Source organism: Palaemon carinicauda, chromosome 28, assembly GCF_036898095.1.
Source record: "Palaemon carinicauda isolate YSFRI2023 chromosome 28, ASM3689809v2, whole genome shotgun sequence".
NCBI classification, from domain to species: domain Eukaryota; kingdom Metazoa; phylum Arthropoda; class Malacostraca; order Decapoda; family Palaemonidae; genus Palaemon; species Palaemon carinicauda.
The window spans coordinates 6,351,086-6,369,195 of record NC_090752.1 but is presented as its reverse complement, the minus strand read 5'-3'; the positions used below and the strand labels follow the sequence as shown (position 1 = coordinate 6,369,195).

General features: G+C 45.2%; 1 protein-coding gene across 1 annotated transcript in view; it reads left to right on the top strand.

The window, feature by feature from the left end:
- LOC137621442 (ethanolamine-phosphate phospho-lyase-like) overlaps positions 1 to 18,110 on the top strand; it is an 80,896-nt gene that overhangs the window by 16,484 nt on the left and 46,302 nt on the right. The window contains exons 3-4 of the mRNA XM_068351746.1: positions 2,340 to 2,461; positions 11,500 to 11,659. Of these exons, the coding sequence (XP_068207847.1) occupies positions 2,340 to 2,461; positions 11,500 to 11,659 (282 nt within the window). The remainder of the gene's footprint in view (positions 1 to 2,339; positions 2,462 to 11,499; positions 11,660 to 18,110) is intronic.

Here is an 18,110-nt window from a genome sequence, read left to right as displayed (position 1 = left end):
ATATTGAATTCTATTGTGTACATGCTGTGGACAAGTTTCTTATTTTAGTTATAAAATTGGATAATAACTTGTTACAGTACTGGGAAAGATATTAAAAAGTGTTGGGTTATACTGTTCCTTATAACAAAAAGAAGGTTAATATTCTATCGCTGAGTTTTTCACACTTGATATATAGTGCAGTAATACCTCATGATACAAAATTAATTTGTTCCAGAGTGGCTTTCGTAACATAATTTTTTCGTATATTGAAATAGAATGAAATAGAGCCAAATTCATTTGAATCATTAGATATACCTAACCTAACAGCCCGAATTTCGTTTTGTATCGAGTATTTTTTCTCTATGTGGTGAAAAATTTTTGTATGTTTCACATGATGAGTTTTTCTTATACAGAAAGTTTTGTATCCTGAGGTATTACTGTACAGTACCTGTATAGGTATTTGATGCTAGGCAGTATATCTTAGCAATCCATGTTTACCAATTTTTATATAAGTGGATAAGCAATCTGGTGGAGTAACGAGAACTTTGGGTTTGGAGGAAATGTCCCTCTAAATCTTGATGACGTCAGTGACAGCAGGATGCCGCATTAGGTTCAAGTTGATAGACAAGCTGTCTCTGGCTTCTACTCCTGATACCTGGCTGATGATTTTAATGAAATTACTTTGGACCGGCAGGGGTTACTTGCTTTAGTTAGATAGGCACTGCTCATCACAAGGAACTGGTTATCCTTTGATGAATCTAGCCAATGAATCCTCTATGGATTTAGTCCGTCTATGTAAAGAGAAAATGACAGAATGGCTGCAGTCCCGGGGAATAGCAGGGTACTGAGAATCTCCTGGTTTGAAATATTAAAGAAATATTAAAAATTGGTAATTGGAATGTTAGAACAATGAATCAGATAGGGAAGTTACAGCAAGAGGAGAATGAATTTATGAAATATTATTTGAATATCTTGGCCCTAAGTGAAACACGTTGTAAGGGGATTGGTTAGGAAATCTTAGAGGAAGGCAATATATGTAGTACATATCTATTCAGGAAGAACTGATGGCATTGAAGAGAAGGGGTAGGAATCATTTAAATATATAGGAACTATGATCTCTAATACAGTATCTTTAGAATTTGAGTTTAATGAAAGATTGAAAAAAAGCAAATCAAACAATGGCTTGGTTCATTAAAATTTGGAAATCAAATTGCCTGAAATTACATATAGAAATCAGGCTATATATCAGTTTAGTAAGATAGGTGTTACTGTATGGACATGAGTCGTGGTATGACGATGAAACAATCTCCAACAGATTTTGTAGATTTGAGAACAAAGCCTTCAGAAGAATATTGGGAGTTAAAAGGCAGGACCAGATTAGAAACAGAACTACAGTATCAGAGTGATTACTCGAGTGCTATTTGTGGATGTACCGGTAATCATGGTGAGGGGTAGATGGAGATGGTTTGGGCATGCTCTTTGCACTCCTCAAGAGAGATTAGTTCACCAAACTTTCAACTGGGCTCTACAAGGCACTAAGGAGTTGCAAGACCCAGGCCAACATGACTGAGGACTATGAAGCGTGAAGTAGGAGATGATGAATGGCGAAGTATTGATTTAAAAGCTTGAGATAGAGATGACTGGCAAAATCTAACTGAGGCCCTTTTCGTCAGTAGGTGTAGGAGGAGGTGATGATGATGATGAAATTGCATATAAAAGTCAGGCTGTATATCAGTTTAGTGAGAGCGATGTTATTGTATGGGCATGAGTCGTGGGATGACAATAAAACAATATCCAGTAGATTCTGTAGGTTTTAGAACAAAGCCCTAAGAAGAATATTGGGTGTTGAATGACAGGACAGGATTAGAAATTAAGCTATAAGAGATTACTCAAGTGTCATATGTGGATAAGATCATGGTGAGGAGTAGATGGAGATGGTTTGGGCATACTCTTTGCTTTCTCTCTCCAAGAGAGATTAGTTTACCAAATTTTTAACTGGTCTCCGCAAGGCACTAGAAGTGTTGGAAGACCCAGGCCTTCATGGCTGAGGACTATGAAGCATGAAGTAGATGACGACGAAAGTAGAAGTATTAATTTAAAAGCTCAAGATAGAGACAACTGTCAAAATCTATCTGAGCTTCAAACTCTAAAAATATATTTACAATATTACAACTGTTTAGGTGAACTGGGTCAATATTGTAAGTAGGCGAATTAGGACTGGGGGAAAACTCTCAACAACTTAAAACATCTTTATACATAATGATCCAATTGAATTAAATGATCCTGATTTTATATTTTGTAAATAAACTTGTAATTCTTATATTTCTTAGATTTTATCATAAATTTTTTTAAATTTGCAGGAATTTTTGCAGTGTCATGCACTACGAAGCAGCACCTCTTAAGATTGTTCGTGCTGAAAAGCAGTACATGACTGATAACTGTGGTGTTCGATATCTGGACTGTGTATCAAATAGTGCTCATGGTAAGTCAAATTTTTGTGGTTGTAATGATATTAGTAGGTATTATTTTGATTAGTAGCAGGGAGTAGGTTGCCCAAGGCAACTACCACTAGAGAATTTTTGAGTTCTTTGACTGGCCAGTTTGTACTGCATTGGATCACGCTCTGGTTACAGCTCATTTTTCCTTTCCTTACACATACACCAAATAGTTTGGCCTATTCTTTACACATTTTCCTCATTGCTCATATATCTGACATTACTTAGATAACTGAAAAATTCTTCTCCTCTTGAGGGGTTAACTATTGCCCTTTTATTGTTCAGTGGCTACTTCTCACTTGGTAAGGGTAGAAAAGACTCTTTAACTATGATAAGCAGCTCTTCTAGGAGAAGAACACTCCAAAATCAAACTGTTAATCTAGTCTTCAGTACTGCAATAGCCTCTGTGCCATGATCTTCCACTGTCTTTGGTTAGAGATCTCTTTCTTGAAGTCAATACTGAGAGACACTATTCTATGTTTTATTATTTCCTTTGTTAACTGGGATATTTTCTCTGTTGGAGTCCTTGAGGTTATATTTATGAAGGGTTGTATAGAGGTCATCCTCTTTGTGGAGTTTTCAAGTTTGGAGCAGTGGAAAAGATTGCATCAGAGTGGAATGATGACTACTGTAAATGCAATAATCCATGCATCCCCTTGATGATCTGCTATTTTATAAATTTGAGCTGGTTTTGGTTGCCTGTTTAATACAGTACAGTAATTTGTGAACTATTGGCCTTAAATCATAGCTACCACAACACTTTCGTTTTACATTTTCCTTCCTCAAAATTTAACTACTTCCCATTCTCACAAATATACCGTATTTTTTTGTCTATCCCTCTCCTCTTTAAGACAATGAGAAGTGAAGAAAAGGTGTGACCAAGAACCCATGCTGATTTTACTTCATCATAGGCATAGTCTAAAAACTGAATGCAGAGAGAGAAAGAGAGAGATGCATGTGTGTTAATGTATGTTCTTATATAAATGTAATGTACATACTGTACATTATATTGTACTGTATATATGCACACACAAGACAGAAGCTATTGTATAAGACATTTACACTATAGTACTGTAGGTAAACAGTACATTCCCTTTACCTTTAAAATGAAATAAGTAAGTAACACTTACACAAATATGTTTCTTGTACTGTGGTTCATGTTTTTGCTTGTGAAAATTAAATATAAATGTGTGATACGAGCGTGAAAATAATGTGTAGCGGTAAATGAAGTATGAAACCATTTAGGATTTTATTTTTCTGTTTTCATTATTAACAATTTGTTTAGGAAACTCAAAAACAATTTTTAAATATTTAACTTAGCCGGTGAATATATATAGCTGCAACTCTGTTGCTCGACAGACAAAAAACTGTAAAAAACTCGCCAGCGATCGCTATACAGGTTGCGGGTGTGCCCATCAGCGCCAACTGTCGGCCAGATACCATACTCAATGTAAACAAAGACTCAATTTCTTCTCTGTCGACGTGTCGACAAGACGTACTTTACTCGCTGTTGAAACCTGGAGTTTTTCCCATCATATTTGGTGAAGTACTTTATTTTGGTTTTGAGCTTTCGCTGTGCAGGGTTTTTCTTCAAATAAATCCTTGAACTCTTTTTTGTATCGGATTCATTGTTGATGACTTAGATCGTTTTTTGGAATTTTCCCTTGACCAATTCAAAATGGCTGACCTTTCACAAGTTCCCAAGTTTAGAAAATGCAATGCTAGGGACTGTTCTAGGCGTCTTCCAAAGGCTTCTCTCGACCCTCACACTGTTTGATCCAATTGTCGGGGTAAAACCTGTCAATTGGAAGATCGGTGTAAGGAATGCGTGGGCCTTTCGGAATTCGATTTTATCGAATTTGAGAAGTACACACGCAGGCTAGAGAGAGATAGATTAAGGAGAAGTTCTTCTAGGTCGATAGATTTTTCCTCTCCTCATGCCCCTCAACCTATTCCTTCCCCTGTAGTGGTTGTTCCTAACCCCCCTCCTAGCACTCAGGAACCATCGATGGCTGACATGATGCGTGCTATCCATGCCCTGGGGGAGAGAGTTGAGTCCCTTGCAAGTGACCGCAATCAACTCATGGCGGATGTTAAGGAGCTAAAGTGCCAAAGTGCCGCGGGAAGTGATAAAGTGCCTAGTGAAAGTGTTGTGAACAGTGTTGCGCTTGAGGGTCCGTCTGTTCGTGCCTGTCGTCCTCCTAGTCCGGGACCTCTTGCAAGCTCCCAAGCCCAGGGGAGAAGCAATGTCGTACGACGCATGGGTTCGAGAGGCCTTGATCAGCGAACAGACGTTCCCTCCAAGGTATCAGGCGTATCTCCCCAAGATCGCCCCTACCTACGTAAGACGAGAGAGCCCGTTTTTACCTCGTCGTCCGAAGGTGTTTCTCGTAAGAAACTTTGGACCAAGGTCTCACGACCTTTAAAACGTAAGTCGGTCCCTTCAGGTCAAGTCCAACGTCCCGGTTGTAGCCACTGGGTCAGTTCGGACTCGTTGCCGTCATCTGATGACTGCTCACCGCCTAAGAGAGGCAAAGCGGTACCGCCTCAGTCGCTAACCCCATCTGTTGCCGCACCTGCTCCCGTAGACCCTAAATGGGCTTTGCTGCAAGACATGCAGTCCAAGCTTGCGTCCTTGATGGAGGACTTTAATGCGGAGAAGGTTGCTGCTGAACCTTCTGGCCTACAACCTTCCAAGCGGTCTGTTGTGCGTCCTGTTGACGCTGAGGTTACCTTCTCGCGTCTACCAGTTGAGGTGGTTCCTCCTCCGATGCGACCCAGTGTGGGTTGCCAGCCGCATGTTGACGTTAGGCGACGCACGGAGGTGGTTGGTGACGTTCAGGACGTTCAGCAACCATCAGAGGTGACTTGTTTTGACGCGGTGCGTCAACCTCCGCAACCCGGTATGGTGTTGACTGCACAACCCAGACGGTCTAGACAGTCTCGGGTGGACGCTGTGCGTCCTCGCGCACCCATGGTTGTTGACAGTTCACAGACTGTGCAGCAGTTCCATGACGTTGCGTCCGGCTCCGTCACGCATGCACCAGTGCGACCGGACTCAGCGAGCCAGAAGTTGCCCACTCCGTTGCCGTTTCCTCATCAGTTTTCGGATGAGGAACTATCAGATGAGGACGTTGCTGAACCACAAGACGATCAACCTTCAGAACTGGACAAGCCTAAGGCAACTCAACCATCATTGGACTTTAGAAAAGTCATGGCTGTATTCAAGGAGTTGTTTCCGGACCACTTTGTTTCTGTGGCTCCTCGTTCTCCTCCGTCAGAGTTTGTATTAGGAGTGCCTGCTACCGCACCTGCCTTTACGAAACTCGTTCTCTCACGCTCATCCAAGAGAGCTTTGCGGCTGTTAGGAGACTGGTTAGAGTCTAAGAAGAGTTTAGGGAAGACAGCATTTGCCTTTCCCCCATCTAAACTCTCTTCTAGATCGAGCGTCTGGTATGCCACGGGAGAAGTTCTCGGCTTGGGAGTTCCTGCCTCTGCCCAGGGCGACTTCTCAAGTCTTGTAGACTCTCCCCGCCGCCTAGCCATGAGACGCTCGAAGGTTTGTTGGTCACCATCGGACCTGGACCACCTTCTTAAAGGGATATTTAGGGCCTTCGAAGTCTTTAACTTTTTAGACTGGTGCTTAGGAGCCCTGAGCAGGAAAATCTCTTCGCCAGATAAGGATATTTCCTTGCTCATTATGTCCTGCATGGACAAGGCCGTCCGTGATGGGTCCAATGAGCTAGCTGCCTCATTCACGTCCGGAGTCCTGAAGAAGCGAGAGTCTCTCTGTTCTTTCCTGTCTGCTGGAGTTACGCCATGCCAGAGATCTGAACTTCTCTTTGCTCCCCTTTCCAAGTGCCTGTTTCCTGAAGTCTTGGTAAAGGAAATTGCCGCTTCGTTAGTTCAGAAGGACACCCATGATCTAGTAGCGTCCTCGGCTCGCAAAGCTCCCCCTTTGCCTACATTGTCTGCTAGACCGAGGATAGACACTCCTGCGTCTCGCTTTATTCCGCCCTTTCGTGGCAGAGCCTCCAGCAGAGGAGGTGCTCGTGCCGAAGGGAAACGAGGGAAGAGGAAAGGACCCAAGTCCCCCAAGGGCAGAGTCTGACTGCCCGCAACTTCAGACAGCAGTGGGAGCCAGACTCAAGAACTTCTGGCAAGCCTGGGAGAAAAGAGGCGCAGATCAACAATCTGTGAAGTTACTCAGAGAGGGGTACAAAATCCCTTTTGTACGCAAACCCCCTCCAGCGACGTCCCCCATCGATCTCTCTCCCAGGTACAGAGAGGAAGAAAAGAGACAAGCCCTGAAACTGGAAGTGTCTCTTTTGCTAGAGAAGGGAGCGGTGGTCAAAGTCTCGGACCTTCGATCACCGGGATTTTACAACCGTCTCTTCCTAGTTTCAAAGAAGACAGGAGGTTGGAGACCGGTGCTAGACGTCAGTGCGCTGAATGTCTTTGTCACAAAGACGAAGTTCTCCATGGAGACCACAAAGTCAGTCTTAGCATCGGTCAGAAAGGAAGACTGGATGGTCTCGCTAGACCTAAGGGACGCCTACTTCCATATCCCCATTCACTCAGACTCCCAACCTTTTCTGAGATTCGTCTTCGAAGATGTGGTTTACCAGTTTCGGGCCCTGTGCTTTGGCCTAAGCACAGCTCCTCTCGTGTTTACGAGGCTGATGAGGAATGTAGCCAAATTCCTCCACTTATCGGACATCCGAGCCTCCCTTTATTTGGACGACTGGCTTCTCAGAGCCTCTTCCAGTCGTCGCTGTCTGAAGGATCTAAAGTGGACTCTAGATCTGACCAAGGAATTGGGACTCCTAGTCAATTTGGAAAAGTCGCAGCTGGTCCCATCCCAAACTATTCTGTATTTAGGGATGGAGATTCACAGTCTAGCTTTTCGGGCTTTTCCGTCGGCCCCCAGAATAGATCAAGCCCTGCTATCCATCCAGAAGATGCTGATGAAGGAACGCTGCTCAGTCAGGCTGTGGATGAGTCTGGTAGGGACGCTGTCATCCCTGGAACAATTTGTATCTCTAGGAAGACTACACCTCCGTCCTCTTCAATTCCATCTGGCTTTTCACTGGAAAAAGGACAAGACGCTAGAGGCGGTCTCGATCCCGATTTCCGGAAAGATAAAGTCTTGTCTGACTTGGTGGAAGGACAATATCAACCTAAGAGAGGGTCTTCCCCTGGCTGTTCAGACTCCCAACCACGTTCTCTTCTCGGACGCATCGGACTTGGGCTGGGGCGCGACACTGGACGGTCGGGAATGCTCAGGTCTGTGGAACTCGAGTCAGAGGAGCATGCATATCAACTGCAAGGAGCTGTTGGCAGTTCATCTGGCCTTGAAAAGCTTCGAGTATCTCCTTCGAGGCAAAGTGGTGGAAGTAAACTCGGACAACACCACGGCCTTGGCGTACATCTCCAAACAAGGAGGTACCCACTCACTGACGTTGTACGAGATCGCAAGGGACCTGCTCATCTGGTCAAAAGGTCAAGACATCTCCCTAGTAACGAGGTTCATCCAAGGCGACTTGAACGTCATAGCAGATTGTCTCAGTCGGAAAGGGCAAGTAATTCCAACCAAATGGACCCTCCACAAGGATGTGTGCAAGAGACTTTGGGCCACTTGGGGTCAACCAACCATAGATCTCTTTGCAACCTCGCTGACCAAGAGGCTTCCAATCTATTGCTCCCCAGTCCCGGACCCAGCAGCAATACATATAGATGCCTTCCTCCTAGATTGGTCACATCTGGATCTCTACGCATTCCCACCGTTCAAGATTGTCAACAAGGTACTGCAGAAGTTCGCCTCTCACGAAGGGACAAGGTTGACGTTAGTTGCTCCCCTCTGGCCCGCGAGAGAATGGTTCACCGAGGTACTTCGATGGTTAGTAGACGTTCCCAGAAGTCTTCCTCTAAGAGTAGACCTTCTACGTCAGCCACACGTAAAGAAGGTACACCAAAGCCTCCACGCTCTTCGTCTGACTGCCTTCAGACTATCGAAAGACTCTTGAGAGCTAGAGGCTTTTCGAAGGAGGCAGCCAGTGCGATTGCTAGAGCAAGGAGAGCGTCTACCATTAGAGTCTACCAATCGAAGTGGGAAGTCTTCCGAGACTGGTGCAAGTCAGTTTCTGTATCCTCGACCAGTACCTCTGTAGCTCAAATACAGTAGCTGATTTTCTCTTATACCTGAGAAAAGGACGTTCCCTTTCAGGTCCCACTATCAAGGGCTACAGAAGCATGTTGGCATCGGTCTTCCGGCATAGAGGCTTAGATCTTTCCAACAATAAAGATCTGCAAGACCTCCTTAAGTCTTTTGAGACCACCAAGGAGCGTCGTTTGGCTACCCCTGGATGGAATTTAGACGTGGTACTAAGATTCCTCATGTCAGACAGGTTTGAGCCGTTACAATCAGCCTCCCTGAAAGATCTCACTCTTAAGACTCTTTTCCTGGTATGCTTAGCCTCGGCTAAAAGAGTCAGTGAGATTCATGCCTTCAGCAAGAACATCGGATTTTCGTCGGAAAAAGCTACTTGTTCGCTGCAACTTGGTTTTCTAGCCAAAAATGAGCTGCCTTCTCGGCCTTGGCCTAAATCTTTCGATATTCCCAGCTTATCGGAGATCGTAGGCAATGAACTAGAAAGAGTCTTATGCCCTGTTAGAGCTCTTAAGTTCTATTTAAAGCGTACTAAACCTTTACGAGGCCAATCTGAAGCTTTATGGTGTTCAGTTAAGAAACCATCCTTGCCTATGTCAAAGAATGCTTTGTCATACTTTATCAGATTGTTAATACGAGAAGCTCATTCACATCTGAGTGAGGAAGACCGAGCTTTGCTTAAGGTGAAGACGCACGAAGTTAGAGCTGTAGCAACTTCCGTGGCCTTTAAGCAAAATAGATCTCTGCAAAGTATAATGGACGCAACCTATTGGAGAAGCAAGTCAGTGTTCGCGTCATTTTACTTGAAAGATGTCCAGTCTCTTTACGAGAACTGCTACACACTGGGACCATTCGTAGCAGCGAGTGCAGTAGTGGGTAAGGGCTCAACCACTACAATTCCCTAATTCCATATCCTTTTAATCTGTCTCTTGAAATGTTTTTAATGTTGTTTTTATGGGTTGTCCGGAAGGCTAAGAAGCCTTTCGCATCTTGGTTGATTTGGCGGGTGGTCAAAGTCATTTCTTGAGAGCGCCCAGATTAGGGGTTTGATGAGGTCCTGTTGTATGGGTTGCAGCCCTTGATACTTCAGCTCCTAGGGGTCTGTCAGCATCCTAAGAGGATCGCGAGGCTCCGTAAGGAAGACGTACTTATAAGGCAGAGTAATCGTCTAAGTCGACTTCCTTACCAGGTACCTATTTATTTTGTTTTTGTTATATTGATAACTTCTAAAATGAAATAAAAACTCTTAGCTCATAAGATGTAAACATATTTAACTGGTCTCTACCCACCACCCTGGGTGTGAATCAGCTATATATATTCACCGGCTAAGTTAAATATTTAAAAATGATATTTTAATTATAAAATAAATTTTTGAATATACTTACCCGGTGAATATATAAATTAAACGACCCTCCCTTCCTCCCCAATAGAGACGCAGTGGGATGAGAAGAAATTGAGTCTTTGTTTACATTGAGTATGGTATCTGGCCGACAGTTGGCGCTGATGGGCACACCCGCAACCTGTATAGCGATCGCTGGCGAGTTTTTTACAGTTTTTTGTCTGTCGAGCAACAGAGTTGCAGCTATATATATTCACCGGGTAAGTATATTCAAAAATTTATTTTATAATCAAAATATCATATTTAATATTTATTTAGTTTGTTGGGAAGAAGAAAACAAAACTTGGGAAGTGATGGGAGAGTAGCCTAGCTTGTCCTAATGATTTTACACAAGGCACACTATTAGCCAGTTGAGGAGACAGGATCAATCAGAGCTTGTTGATTAGTATCTTCTCCGCTGATTGGCTTTCCGACCGCAGGATTTCTCAAGCAAACTGTTAGCACTCAGTATCCTATGTTATCCAGTTTGCTTCTACGCATATGTAGAAGCAAAAATGTGAATTGCTTTCAACCTCTACAATGTCAGCCACGTATTCAGCACCTTCTAAAGCTTCTAGCAGTAAACCCAAGCATCATAAGAAGATGTAGCAGAGAAGACGAAAATCCCCTACATGCGTAGGCTGCCATTACAGCATCAACGAATCTACCATTTGCTATATCAAGAAGGACGAAAAGAATTAAAGGAGGGCGGCAAATGTCACTACTGTATTAACAATATGTACAGAGAAAACGAGGGTCACATCCATTAATACGGCCATCGTAAGGATGGAGTCTGCTATAGCCCTTTGGATAAGTGATTGTAAGAAGAAGAATATTGCACTGGATCCAGATCCAGGACCATCTATGGCATCTCTCACTAAACAGATTGATATTAATTCAAGCAGGGGCTAGTTGGGTAAAATTCAAAAGAGGTTTGACCTTAAAAGTGTGTCCCTGCATGGGGAAGCTGCCTCTGCTGATAAAATGGTAGGTAATGAGTGTGTAAACAAAACTTTCCAGACCATCATCAATGAAAGGCATTTTTCACTTGAACATATTTTCAATATAGATGAGACGGGCTTCTTTTGGTAACGTATACCATCGCGGACTTTCATTATGATGGAAGAGGCCAGAGACCCAGGTTTCAAGGTCTAAAAAGATCTCCTCGCTTATAATATGTGAAATATTATGTTAAAAAAGATTTATAGTATGTGTTTAGCATTTCAGGGGTCAAGGAATCTCTTGGGTCAGTACAGTGATGGTTAGAAATAATCTCAATTTTAGATTTTTGTATTTTTTCTACAAGGGTTTCCTTTAATGTGCTATTGTATAACCTAATTTGTTCATTCAACTAATTGCTAAATACATCCTATTCAAGTGAAGCATGAAGGCTTAAGTATAAAGGTATTGCATTATGTAAAACTTTATTATAAAACTTTATTAATTTTCTTGTCTGATTACATTTAATTCTCTTTCAGTTGGTCATTGTCACCCACATGTTGTCACTGCTGGGAAGAATCAAATGGCCACTCTCGTGTCTTCACAAGGCTTTATCAGTGAGCCTTTAACAAAATACACCAAACAACTTATAAGTAATTTCCCAGATTCTCTTAGTGTTTGCTATCTGGTGAATTCAGGGTTAGTAATGACTTATAGTATTGTCTGTATTTTATATTTCATCATCATTATCATCTCCTCCTACGCCTATTCACGCAAAGGGCCTTGGTTAAATTTCACTAGTTGTCTCTATCTTGAGCTTTTAAATCGATACTTCTCCATTCATCATCTACTTCACGCTTCATAGTCCTCAGTCATGTAGGCCTGGGTCTTCCAACTCTTCTAGTGCCTTGCGTAGTCCAGCTAAACGTTTGGTGAACTAATATCTCTTGGGGACTGCGAATGGCATGCCAAAACCATCTCCATCTACCCCTCACCATGATCTCATCCAAATATGGCACTTGAGTAATCTCTCTTATAGTTTCATTTCTAATTATGTCCTTGCATTCAACTCCCAGTATTCTTCTGAGGGCTTTGTTCTCAAATCTAAAAAATCCGTTGGATATTGTTTCATTGTCATACGACGACTCTTGTCCATACAGTAACACTTATATGACTTATTTAATTGTAGTTCTTTTGAATGTGTTAGAATAATACCGATTCTTTAGTATTGATAAAGATAGTATTACGCCATTATCCTTTATATTATTTTAAGGTTAACTTTATGATAGAAAATGTATCGGAAGGTAACTGGATTATTAAACATTATAAGTTATAGTAGTAGTTTCATAGTGTAGCGAAAATTCTGGGTGTCTTGGTAATTTTATGTTTGCAATTTGTTTTTAGCATTTAATACAAATTGAATTTTTACGTGTTATAACTCCCATGATATAAAAGTTGAACCCCAGAAATCAAATTTAGTTTTTTCAATATTAATCTTACCCGATAATCATGTAGCTGTCAACTCCGTTGCCCGACAGAATTCTACGGACGGGATACGCCAGTGATCGCTATACAAGAGGGGGGTGTACTCACCAGCGCCATCTGTGGTCAGGTACTCCAGTACTTCTTGACAACACCACCTCAATTTTTCCTCTGTCGTGCTTCCGGCAAGACCTACATGGATACGCTTATGATTTTGGAGTCTTTGTTCACGGTTTTGGTGAAGTATTGCTCTGAGATTTCAGCTTTCGCTATACAGGAAGCTTTTCCCTTAGCTTAGATAGCTTTTGGATTGATTTTGATTAATGGTATAACGATCTTTGCTTTAATTTGGAATCCCCCCTTGACTGTTCTCTGATTCAAGATGTCCGACCATTCTCAAGCTCCTACCCATAGACGATGTAGGACTTGTATTAGGCGTCTTCCGAAGGCCTCGGTTGATCCTCACACCGTTTGTTCCGACTGTAGGGGAAAATCCTGTCAGTTGGAAGATCGATGTGAGGAATGTGCCGGACTTTCGGAATTTGATTTTATTCAATTCCTCAAGTATACGACTAAGTTAGAGAGAGAGAGAGTTAGGAGGAGTTCGGCTCGCTCTTTACTTTATTCCTTCCCCCATGATCCTCAACCTTTTCCTCCCCCTGTAGTGGCTACCCCCGAACCTATTATTAGTGCTCAGCCTGATATGTCGGATGTTTTACGTGCCATTCAGGCTTTAGGTGATAAGGTGGAGTCGGTAGTGAGTGACCACAAGTTTCTCTTGGCAGATGTCAAGGAACTTAAAGTGAAAAGTGCAGTGGGAAGTGGTAGTGCCAGTGCTGTGCCTAGTGTCAGTGTCAGTGTTGCGCATGAGGATACTTCTGTGCGTGCCAGTCGTCCTCCCAGTCCGGGACCTCTTGCAAGCTCCCAAGCCCAGGGGAGAAGCAATGTCGAAGGGCAAAAGGGTTCGGCAGGCCTTGATCGGCGCACAGTAGTATCCTCAGTGGTTGCGGGCGTATCTTATAGAGATCGTCACTTCCACTCTCAGACGATTGAGCCCTTTATTTCCTCGTCTGCAGAAGATGTTTCCGGGAGGAAACGCTGGACCCAGGTCTCAAGGCCTCTTAAGCGTAAGGTCCAGACCGCGCGAGTCCAACAGCCCGGGTGTAGCCACTGGGCTAGTTCGGACTCGCCGCAGTCATCGGATGGCTGCACGCCTCCTAAGAGAGGTAAAGCGATGCCTCAACAGACCTCAACTTCTGTTAAAGCTATGCCTCAACAGACCTCAACTTCTGTTGATCCCAAGTTGGCTATGCTACAGACTATGCAGTCGCAGCTTGCGGTGTTGATGCAGGAGTTTCAGGCAGAGAAGGTTATCACACCTCCTCCTGCGAGCGCTCCCCCACCTCTGCGCAGTCCAGCCTGCCAGACGTATGATGTTGAGGTTCCTCAAGCTACCTCCATGCGTGAGCTGCCGCATTGGGAGTTGCCAGATACCAGCGCTGTGCAGCAACCTCCACTTTCCTTGAGGCAGGAGCCTCTTGCCACGCGGCAACCTCCTCAACACTTGGGGCAGGAGCCTTATGCTTTGCAGCAACCTCCTCTACCCTTGAGGCAGGAGCCTCTTGTGTTGCAACCATCCTCGAGGCAGCAACCTCTTGCGGTGCGACAACCTCCACCATCCTTGAGGCAGCAACCTCAACTCTTGCAGCAGCCACCTCCACTTTCCTCGAGGCGAGAACCTCAACTCTCGAGGCAAGCACCTCAACTCTTGAGGCTAGAACCTCAACTCGTGGGACAAGAGCCTCTCTCTGCGCAGCCACCTCAACCCTTGAGGCAAGCGCAACTCTTGAGGCAGGAACCTCATGCTATGAGACAGCCACCTCAACGCATGCAGCAACCACATTCTTCTCAGCTTAAGCCGCTTCCTATTCAACTTGAACCGCAGACTATGCAGCATGAGCCTCATGCTTTACAGCATTCGCCTCTCGCCACGCTTGCTCCTCAGACCCCCGCAGAACCTCCTTCATCCCAGCCTCAGGACTTTGTCATTACCAGCCCTCATCCTCTTCAGCAGAGTCTTGAGGATGAATCCGCTAGTGCGCATGCACCCGTTCTTCAGGATTCAGCCATTCAGCATACTGCTTTATCGTTACCTCTCGCTTCTCAACACTCAGGTGATGAGGTTTCTGAGGATGAAGCGGCTCACCTGGATGATCCTTCATCTGATGTGGAGGAACCCAAGTCATTGCCACCCTCCATTGACTTTCGCAAGGTCCTTACTCTTTTCAGAGAGTTATACCCTGAACACTTTGTTTCTGCTACCCCTCGTTCTCCTCCATCCGAGTTCTCTCTAGGCATGCAACCTGTTAAGTCTGCCTACACTAAGCTTGTCTTTGCTAGATCATCAAAGAGAGCTTTGAGAATGTTAGGGGATTGGTTGCAGTCCAAGCAGCAACTGGGAAAGACGTCTTTTATGTTTCCGCCTCCTAAGCTGGCTTCTAAGGCGGGCGTCTGGTATGCCACGGGAGAGGAACCAGGCTTGGGGGTCCCTGCCTCTGCCCAGGCTGACTTCTCAAGTTTGGTTGACTCTCCACGAAGGTCGGCTATGAGACGCTCTAAGGTCTGCTGGACCTTTTCTGACCTGGACCACTTCTTAAAGGGAGTCTTTCGCGCCTTTGAAATTTTTAATTTCCTCGACTGGTGCCTGGGGGCCTTGAGCAAGAAGACTGCCCCTTCTGACAAAGACTCGGCCATGCTGATTATGTCCTGTATGGACAAAGCAATTCGCGATGGTTCCGGCGAACTTGCCTCTATGTTTGTATCGGGAGTCCTCAAGAAAAGGGAACAACTTTGCTCCTTCCTTTCCACTGGTATCACCTCTTGCCAAAGGTCACAGTTACTTTTTGCTCCTCTTTCTAAGTTCCTGTTTCCTGAGGATCTTATCAAGGAAATGTCTGCGGCTCTTATTCAGAAGGATACGCATGACCTCGTGGCCTCTTCAGCACGGAAGGCTAAGGTTGCACCTTCAGTACCAAGAACTTACCGCACCCCAGTGGCTGATACTCCTGCTACCAGATTTATTCCGCCCTTTCGTGGCAGAGCCCCCAGCCGAGGAAGTACCCGCCCAGACGGTCACAGGGGCAGGTCCAAGAAAGGTACCAAGTCTTCGAAAAGCAAACATTGACTCTCCTCCTCTCCAGACAGCCGTAGGAGCCAGACTCAAGACCTTCTGGCAAGCTTGGGAAAGAAGAGGTGCAGACGCCCAGTCTGTCAAGTGGCTAAGGGAGGGTTACAGGATCCCATTCTGCCGCAATCCCCCTCTGACCACTTCTCCCATCAACCTCTCTCCCAACTACAAGGAAAAGGACAAGAGGCTAGCGTTACATCAAGAGGTGTCGCTCCTGTTACAGAAGGAGGCAGTGGTGATAGTCCGGGATCATCAATCCCCGGGCTTTTACAACCGTCTCTTCCTGGTGGCCAAGAAGACAGGAGGTTGGAGACCGGTGCTGGACGTCAGTGCGCTCAATGCTTATGTCACCAAGCAGACGTTCACTATGGAGACGACGAAGTCGGTCCTAGCAGCGGTCAGGCAGGAGGACTGGATGGTCTCGTTGGATCTGAAAGACGCCTACTTTCACGTCCCCATTCATCCAGACTCCCAACCTTTTCTGAGATTCGTTTTTGGAAAGGTTGTGTATCAATTCCAAGCCCTGTGTTTTGGCCTAAGCACGGCACCTATGGTGTTTACGCGACTGATGAGGAATATTGCCAAATTCCTCCACTTGGCGGACATCAGAGCCTCCCTTTATTTAGACGACTGGCTTTTAAGAGCCCCCACAAGTCGTCGCTGTCTGGAGAGTCTCAGATGGACTTTGGACTTGACCAAGGAACTGGGTCTTTTGGTCAACTTAGAGAAGTCCCAGCTTATTCCTTCCCAAACCATCGTTTACCTGGGAATGGAGATTCGGAGTCAAGCTTTTCGGGCTTTTCCGTCGGCCCCAAGAATCAACCAAGCCCTAGAGTGCATCCTGAGCATGCTGAAGAGGAACAGATGCTCGGTGAGACAGTGGATGAGTCTAACAGGGACCCTATCATCGTTAGCCCTGTTCACCGAGTTAGGGAGACTCCACCTCCGCCCCCTTCAATACCATCTAGCAGCTCACTGGGACAAGAATATGACGCTCGAAGCGGTCTCTATTCCTGTTACCAAAGAGATGAAGACCACTCTCATGTGGTGGAAGAGCAACATCCTTCTCAAGGAGGGTCTCTCGTTAGCTGTTCAGACCCCCAATCTTCATCTCTATTCGGACGCATCAGACTCGGGCTGGGGCGCGACCTTGGACGGACAGGAATGCTCGGGAACATGGAACAAGGAACAGGAAACGCTTCACATCAATTGCAAGGAGTTGTTGGCAGTACATCTGGCCTTAATGAACTTCAAGTCCCTCCTGCTAAGCAAGGTGGTGGAGGTGAACTCCGACAACACCACAGCCTTGGCGTACATCTCCAAGCAGGGAGGGACTCATTCGAGGAAGCTGTACGAGATAGCAAGGGACCTCCTCATTTGGTCAAGAAGTCGAAACCTCACGCTGGTAACGAGATTCATTCAAGGCAATATGAATGTCTCGGCAGATCGCCTCAGCAGGAAGGGTCAAGTCATCCCCACAGAATGGACCCTTCACAAGAACGTGTGCAACAGGCTTTGGGCCTTGTGGGGTCAGCCAACGATAGATCTGTTCGCTACCTCGATGACCAAGAGGCTCCCATTGTACTGTTCCCCAATCCCAGACCCGGCAGCAGTTCACGTGGATGCTTTTCTGCTGGATTGGTCCCACCTCGATCTATATGCATTCCCGCCGTTCAAGATCATCAACAGAGTTATTCAGAAGTTCGTCTCTCACGAAGGGACACGGCTGACGTTGGTTGCTCCCCTTTGGCCTGCAAGAGAATGGTTCACAGAGGTACTGCAATGGCTGGTCGACGTTCCCAGGACTCTCCCTCTAAGAGTGGACCTTCTACGTCAACCTCACGTAAAGAAGGTACACCCAAGCCTCCACGCTCTTCGTCTGACTGCCTTCAGACTATCGAAAGACTCTCTAGAGCTAGAGGCTTTTCGAAGGAGGCAGCCAGAGCGATTGCCAGAGCAAGGAGGATATCCACTCGCAGAGTCTATCAATCCAAGTGGGAAGTCTTCCGAAGCTGGTGCAGAGCCAATGCAGTTTCCTCTACCAGTACCTCTGTAACCCAAGTTGCTGACTTCCTGTTGCATCTTAGGAATGTTAGATCTCTTTCGGCTCCTACGATAAAAGGGTACAGAAGTATGTTGGCAACAGTTTTCCGCCACAGAGGCTTGGATCTTTCCTCCAACAAAGATCTACAGGACATCCTTAAGTCTTTCGAGACCTCTAAAGAACGTCGCTTGTCCACTCCAGGCTGGAATCTAGACGTAGTCTTAAGGTTCCTTATGTCTCCTAGATTTGAACCTCTCCAGTCAGCCTCTTTCAAAGACCTTACTCTCAAAACTCTTTTCCTCGTCTGCCTTGCAACAGCCAAAAGAGTTAGTGAGGTTCACGCCTTCAGCAGGAACATAGGATTCACATCCGAAACAGCTAATGTTCCTTACAGCTCGGGTTTTTGGCAAAAAATGAACTTCCTTCACGTCCTTGGC